Raw genomic sequence first — 8,325 nt, forward strand, 5'->3', positions numbered from 1 at the left:
AAATAACATACTAACAATTGAAGGACTTGATCGATATCTGGCTGCTCAAGGTTCACCCTCGTTTACACAAAGGACCGCTCTGTGCGAAGCCTATTATGATACCAGGCCAAAAAACCGAGATAGAACCCACTGGCATGATAGGGATCAATGGGGTCCTCATGGACCACCTGCACGTCCATCTGGGGGAAATACCCAAGTGGCCTGGACGAAACCTCAATATCATAATCGGCCGCGTCAATATGATGCTTCATATTGGACGGACGAGGAACTGAATCAAGGTATACGACTTTCAAAAAACGCCTTGGGGTGCTGATTGATCCGGTGAATCAGCTCCCAGACAATTTAATAATTCAACATACAAAAACTGTACATAACTCATCATTACCCTTATTTACATTTCTTGATATGCCGGATGACCCCCTACAGCCGGATTTTACGGAATTGTTTGGAGGCCAGTTGTTGTATTTAATTGATACAGCAACTGGTACAAAATTCCTAGCTGACACGGGGAGCATCCCCAATTTGATAATGAAAAAGGTCGTTATAACTAAATATCCACGAAGCTGGGAAAAACGTCAACCAATAGACATGGAATTGACTGGAATAGGTGGCTCGTCCCAAGTGGACTCCTTTGTAGTGATTGATATTGGTGGACTGTCCGTTCCATTTGTGACCGGATCAGGAGTCCCACTTAATATCATAGGGCTGAAATGGATTGAGGAAGTCCAACAATTACCAGGCGTAACTACGGAATTCAAAACCCCGTCTAATGCAAATGAGGAGCTGTCTTTAGCATCATTACTCGAAGGGAATCATTATGACCAAGGTAACGGAACCGAAGTTGGAAGCAGTACTAGCTACACTGTAACCAACGATGGGTTGATGGATGCTGCAAACCAATTTAGCGTGGAGCGGAAAATGGCCGTTGGCGCGAGTACCGAGATGGAAATAACCACTGGTGCGAGCGACGAGTTGAAATTAGCAACTAACGTCACACAGAACCCATGGGAAACTATAGGTGTTGAGACAGGAATGCCTGCTGACACCGTTAATGAAGACGTCGAGCGTGGAATCCCCGCTGGCGTAAAGATGGACCTGCACGAGAAAACTGGTCCAGAACACTCTCGCGGATGCACTTGTCCGGATGACAATAGGAATCCGGCCCATAGTTGCATGGCGACTATTACAACTGACATCCAGAGCGAAATGTCCTCTGGCGAAAATAAAGACCTGCACGAGAAAACTGGTCCTAAGTGCCTTCGTGGATGCACTTGTCCGAATAACCTTAATGATTCGGCCCATAGTTGCATGACGACAGCCACAGTAATGAGTACTTTCCCAAAAGGTTCAATCGAAGCAGCAATTGCCGGTCAGCCGGATGCACATCCGGACATGTCCGACAAGGAGTCTGGGGATTTTATGATGCACGTCTCCCCAGAAAAAGGGTCCCCGGCGGAAAAGGAATCCGTCGGCGTGACGGTAGGTGCGGGCACGCGCCGAGATCAGAGGCATACATCGACGGACCTCGCCCTCTCTCCGCCAACACCGAAAACTCGGTCATCACGAATCCCAAACCAGCCAATGGCTGGTCCAGTCACTACGTATGTTTTACAGAAAGACACTCACCCACGTGTCAAGACGGAGCTCGAAAATCTCTGCGCACAATCCGTAGCGTTGGCCAAACTCCCATACAAACCTCCTGATCTGACGACTCCAGAAAACACCATTATTGCTGATGATGTTTGGAAAGCCGTCTACACACCGTTCGCGTCTGAACTCGAGGATCTGCGAGGCCATCTTGGCGGCCCGCAAACCATGAAATACAAATGCGACATCGAGCTTAAAGACCCCTCGACGAAACCGTTTGTGTCTGGTCCTTATAATCTGAAGGGGGAGGGCCAGGCGAAAGCATTAAAAGAAGCGGTAGACAATTTCCTGGATTTGGGCGTCATTGAACGAGGCTTTGCCGAATGGAAGTTGGCTATATTTGTGGTCCCTCAGAAAATGAATGAGAGACAGAAACAGGAGGATGGATGGAAGCAGGCCTGGAGAGTAGTACAGAATCTCCAACCCCTTAATGCGGCCATAAAATCAATAGAAGTACCTCCACCTCTTGTACCGGACGTAAAGCAGCTCGCCCAAGGCAGAGAAGTGCTTTCTCTCCTTGATTTGAAGAAGGCCTATTTCCACATGGACGTAACGGAAAGGTCTAAACAATATGTGGGCATAGCCATCAAAGGAATGCACGTAAGATGGCGTAAGATGCCGATGGGGCTGAAGACCGCGGTGGCTCTTTGGTCTGCGAATATGCAAGAATGTGTGGTGAAACCTATCACGGAAAAATACCAACAACACATGAAACAAGTTGGCAGGACAGATGAGGAGAATGCGACGCCTATGGAGGCCTACATAGACGACATTTTTCTCAGTACAAGAACGGTAGAAGACCACTTACTGCTGCTACGCATGGTATTTGAACAGCTCGCCAAGATGAAACTGACGGTTAGCATCAATAAGTGTTTCATTGGAAAGCGAAAAGTGAACCTTTTGGGGGCAACCTTGACGGGGAAAGAAATTGAGGTTCAGCCCGAAAGAATAAGGGCTTTACGCGAACTCTCACCACCCCACAATGTATACGAGTTAAGGGGGTGGATTGGCGCACTTCGCTATATTTCGGAACATATTCCTGAGTTAAGTTTGAAGCTGGCCAAATTCGATGCGCTGACAGGCAAGGTCCCTGCGACACAAGGACGAGTGACGCCTGTGCTATGGACCAACGAATTACTGCAGGACTTCAAAACGGCACAAGCAGCCCTCGATGATGCTAAGGTTCTGTATCATCTGGATCCAAATCTTCCCATTTTTGTGGAAACGGACGCTTCAGATATTGGATTTGGATCAATTATTTTCCAGACGGAAAAAGGGTGTAAACCACCGTTCGGAAAGGTTTACCCAATTGCTTACTACAGCCAAAAGTGGGCGACTCCAACGGCAAAGGCTTATGACCCATGTACAAAAGAATTGAAAGCCCTAAAAGATTCGGTGGAAAAATGGCAATCAATGTTGAGAGCCTTACCCTTTACAATAATTACTGATAATACTGGGGTTTTTGGGCTCCTCAAAAGAATGACGGACAAAGCGAAAAATCCAAGCCCAAAACCCCTAATTCAGAGGTGGCTCAATCATCTAGCAGGATTCCAAATAAAGGAGGTAATTCATCTAAGTACGATGCAGGTATTTACGTCAGATGGATTGTCTCGTTCTTATTGGATGGAGATGGCTGCGGGAGAAGATGATCCACATGTTTGGGCGACGATTCCCAAGAAAAAGGGCGTTTCGAACCGACATAAAAGACCCCGACCGGAAAAAATACAGCAGATACTGATGTATCACTGTCGACATGAACTTTGCGACAACTCGGTGAACGGGTTCCATCCTTGGGAAGATATTTGCAGTATCTTTCAAAAGAAAACTGGTGAACAAATGGAAATGGACGAAATACAGAGTGTCATGCTAAGATGTGACAGAGCAATAACCACAGAATATGGTGTGGCGGCCGCCCATGGACATACAAAAGGGACGCCTCCTCCGTACTGTAAATATGAAGGTAACGAGGTACTGTACCACATGACGACCGAAAACAATGCAAAACAGATAATGTCCGCGGGCATTGAACGGATGAACAGGAGATTCATTCATTTGAGCAAAACGCCAACAAAGAAAAGCAAAAGGCGGAATGTGGTAATTTGCATGAAAGCAGCAAATCTAAGGAATGAGGGACTCGAATTGCTGCAATCAAACGTACAAGATGTGGTATTGTGTGAAGGTCCTATACCACCAACAATCATACAAAATATGTAGATACGTATTGGCAGAGTGTGAATAGTATAGGAAGGGTAAATGAACAAAATCACTATAATGGGAGCCAACGAAGAAAACTGAAACCTCGTAACTGGAAAAAATGCTGACTCAGCATTTTCTCAGCTCGTGTGGAAAAACGAGAGAATAAAAAGAAAAAAGGTTTAAGTAATAGAAGAAGGCAATTGAATTAAAGGATCATGGGGAATCATGATGAATGACGTCAAGTAGACACACGAGTAAAGCGGGCATATACTGCACTAGTTCCCAGCATTTTTACGGTTATCATCATCATCAGAACAACCATTCCGACCAGTGTTCTATATCTACATCGGGCACATGCTAAAATTGTTGACACCGACGACGATTTGGAGGGTTCCAGCCACCCACATCGTATATCTACGTCGAATATTTTGGGTGCAAATCGTCTGTAGGCTCATACCACATGGTTTTTCGGGCGTATTTACACAATTATGGCATAATTGGACATTTGAAAGAAAACACTTTTTTGTTGAATGACATTTATTTTAAACAAGTTTAAAACATATTTCACACAAAGTGTTTTAGAACACCGTTTGTTTCAAATGCAACCCTAGTCATTTTACACCAGACCGATATTCTTTATTACAGTGGTTCTTAACCTTTTTGTCTTCGCAAACCCGTTTTAGGCCGTCCCGGACCCCCGCGGATCCCCCGAAGTTTTAGTTCAAATTTAGCTTAATTATCGTGCAATCGTCATCTGTCTTGTGCAAATCATAACAATAGGCTAGTGATAAACAGTAACAAAATGACTTTTCTTGAAAATAAATCATACTATTTATCCAGGAATTGGGTTGACTTTTTTTATATTTCAAAGCGAATTATGCAACGGCCTCAAAGTTTCACTTCAAATTTAGCTCTTTTATCGTGCGACCGTTTTCTGTCTTGCGCAAATGCCAACTGTAGGATAGTAATAAACAGCAACGAAGTAACCATACTGACCATTCTTGAGAATTACATCATAGCCGTTTATTCATGTTGAAATTGGGAAGGATTTTATTAATTTGAGGCGAGTTCTGAAGCTGAATATTTTGAAATGCGTGGTTTTGTCTTGAAACTCCGCTCCTTCAATTTGATATAAACGAGTGTTGAAAACCAGTTTTCACGAAGATAGGTGGTGTCGAATGTAATAATAACGAGTAACGCTTCCGACCACACATTTGGGTGTGATCGCAACAAATATGTCATCAAAACTGACAAACTAATTTTTATATCGAGTATATAACGTTAAGCCTTGTCAGTTTTATCTAGCAGCTCATATTGAAGTTATTATGGAAAATGGTTATGTATATCAAAGAACAAATGGATATTTATAAACATTTCGAAATCACCGTGATTGACTAATCCAACTTTTTATTTTTACACAATCCCCAACAAACCACATCGATACGGCAAAATATTTGCATCAGTAGACTATTGGCAATTTAGCAACTAAAATGAGTCTGCACAGTAGGGTACGTCATCTCACACGGTCATCCTGTTTATGTGAGTTCTACTAGTGATGAAGCTAAACTGCCTGTGGATTTACCCAATTTAAATAATAAAAATGAGGTTATCAACTATTTTGTAAATTTAGAGGCTTCCCGGACCCCGTGAAAATGCTTCGCGGACCCCCGGTTGAGAACCGCTGCTTTATTGTGAAGTCTATAATCTGCCGACTTCTATCACGGCGTGGGTCGTAGGCTTTTGTAAGAATTAATTCTGGAGTGGGATCCGGTAATCGGAACCTATCACGACGCTATCTCGCCATATCTCATCTTGATACATCATATGATGAGAGGGAAAATATAGGTAGGCCTATATGAAATCGTAAATCTTGAAATATGGAGGATTTCATACCTATATTAGAGTGCATGTCCAGATTGGCCACTTACTAGTCTGTTCTTCAGTGTTTTTCACGTCATCGTCACTCGTCACCATGACATAAGCTCCGAACGCAAAATACGGCATTAAAGTGACAACAATCTGATACCAAAATGGAGCTGGAGCAAGTGTTAATTAGCTCATTGCCCACACGCTTACCTGGAAATACCAAAACCGCAGATGCGAAATGGGAAATACCGCGTTATAGCACATGGTAGTACATCCAGGTTGGATAGTATTGCATCTAAAGAAATACAAGTATATCTGTTGAACTGCTATAATTTAAACTAAAAAACGCATGCGGCAATCCGTGCTACAATATCTTAACAAATTTTACCCACAACAGGTTACTCGTGACCAAAGCAAGTTTGTGGTTGGCATAACAGACCATTGTAAAAGATTCACAAATATCGTAAATGGCGTGACCTTAACGTGGTGAAGGATTTGATCGGTAGATTGCAGGAGTACAATACATATCAACAATTGTGAACCTCTTGCTTCCGGTATTAACGTCAGTATCGATGAATCCATACGCCATAAGCCAGAGTTTGAGAAGAGTAAGACTGCTCATTGATCTTAACCGAAATCGCAGAACTGTTTCTTGCTCCTTATCGAAACATCTGGAGTAGCCTGTGTACACTGTACAGTGTACAGTAGGGCTCTTCAAAAATGACTTTTTTCTCAAATCGTACTGGCTACTTGATAAAATTGTTAGGTTACCTAATTTAAGCCTACACACAAAATTTGGTTCAATTCCAGCCAGTAACCGCTTTGTTACAGGAGAAGAAAGTTTCTATTTATTATATAAAAATAAATAATAAAAAATTTGAAAATTGTCTGTTCACCCCATGAAAGTGTTAGGCTGTATATAGAAACGATCCTCACCAAATTTGGTTCAATTCCAGCCAGTAACCGCTTTGCTACAGGACAAGAAAGTTTCTATTTATTATATAAAAATAAATAATAAAAAATTTGAAAATTTTCTGCTCACCCCATGAAAGTGTTAGGCTGTCTATTGAAAAGATGCTCACCAAATTTGGTTCAATTCCAACCAGTGGAAGCGGATTTATTACCGTAGAAAAATTTTGATTTGAATAAAATGGTACTTACGGTGAGCACAACTATAATAAATAAACAAAGAATCGGTCACCGTAAATACTATTTTATTCAAATCCAAATTTTTCGACGGCAATAACTCCGCTTCCACTGGTTGGAATTGAACCAAATTTGGTGAGCATCTTTTTAATAGACAGCCTACCACTTTCATGGGGTGAGCAGAAAATTTTCAAATTTTTTATTATTTATTTTTATATAATAAATAGAAACTTTCTTGTCCTGTAGCAAAGCGGTTACTGGCTGGAATTGAACCAAATTTTGTGTGTAGGCTTAAATTAGGTAACCTAACAATTTTATCAAGTAGCCAGTACGATTTGAGAAAAAAAGTCATTTTTGAAGAGCCCTACTGTACAGTATGCGTTTGTCTCTTCGATACAACGCAATGAGCTCATTACAGCCATGGAATACATACCGTAATTTCCGAGAAAAAAATCGGACCAAAAAGTTTTGAGAAATAAATCTTCTTGTGATAAATCTCACGTGTTGTAGATATACATTCACGTTTCTTTTCGCGCGAAGATTTGTTTTCGAAAAAATATCACGCTAATAATTTTTCACCTGAAAGCGGTCAGCTCATCTTCGTAGATTTTCCGTCCCACTGTAAACAGAATTAGCACACGAAACAGGAACAGATAGACGATGTGGTATTTTCCGGTCAACGTCCCCTCCCTGCTCCAGCCCCGCGCCAACTTATCGTACATAAAATACAGCCCCATCGTAACTTACAGAATTTAAAGATGCAATCTTCCGACGCATGTGTTATATATGTCGGGTAAGACACATGGCTGTACGGTACGCATGAATTAATGCCAATTATGCGGTTGATTGCAATGGTATTCAAATCGATTTGTGACACTAGCCTACATTACAAAGATATAGTATAGTCAATATACACATTCGCAGTGTTAATAAGCGTAAACTCTGTTACTATATATATTGATATAGTGATCAACTGATCATTCATAAAGACGCTATTTTCAGACTTCATTTTACTAGAGATTGCAACTCTCCCAAATCAATCAATGCATTTACTAAAACATATAGGCTATGGTCGGGTCGGGTCGGGTCGGAGTAATGCAACTAGAAAATTTTCAGCTCTTTCAAATTAGATTAGAAATAAATTTATAGCTACACAGTTTTTTCCAGAATTAAATTCACCGAATTCTCATAAACTTGGATATTGAGTTTAATTTCGTATTATAAAGAAAATCAACAAAATCAAGTTGAACTTGTGTCAAATTAGGGTTCATTCTCCTAAAATATCTGTGCGCCAATCTTGGCTCGTTTCGCACAAACAGTTTTCCTGTAGCGTTAAAATTAGAGCATAGAGACATTTCACAAATTAGATTAGAATTGGATTGCCGACATTTCACTGAAATTAGTCCAAGTCCGCTCGGGTGCTGTTTCAATTCATTGCGTTATGCTACTATGACGTCACACAGACATCGC

The 8,325-nt window shown here is 41.5% G+C and overlaps 2 protein-coding genes across 2 annotated transcripts in view; one reads left to right on the forward strand and one right to left on the reverse strand.

The window, feature by feature from the left end:
• The window catches only part of LOC145438285 (gap junction alpha-4 protein-like), a 45,374-nt gene extending 37,092 nt beyond the window's left edge, over positions 1-8,282 (reverse strand). Inside the window, exons 1-3 of the mRNA XM_080315680.1 lie at positions 7,435-8,282; positions 5,920-6,004; positions 5,772-5,862 (exon numbers count right to left, since the gene is read on the reverse strand). Coding sequence (XP_080171806.1) covers positions 5,772-5,862; positions 5,920-6,004; positions 7,435-7,592 — 334 coding nt within the window. The 5' untranslated portion in view covers positions 7,593-8,282. The remainder of the gene's footprint in view (positions 1-5,771; positions 5,863-5,919; positions 6,005-7,434) is intronic.
• The window catches only part of LOC145438287 (uncharacterized), a 30,351-nt gene that overhangs the window by 5,014 nt on the left and 17,012 nt on the right, over positions 1-8,325 (forward strand). The gene's annotated exons all lie outside the window — the stretch shown is intronic.

The sequence above is a fragment of the Botryllus schlosseri genome, chromosome 4 (assembly GCF_051294905.1).
Source record: "Botryllus schlosseri isolate E-star chromosome 4, Bs_hap1, whole genome shotgun sequence".
NCBI classification, from domain to species: Eukaryota; Metazoa; Chordata; class Ascidiacea; order Stolidobranchia; family Styelidae; genus Botryllus; species Botryllus schlosseri.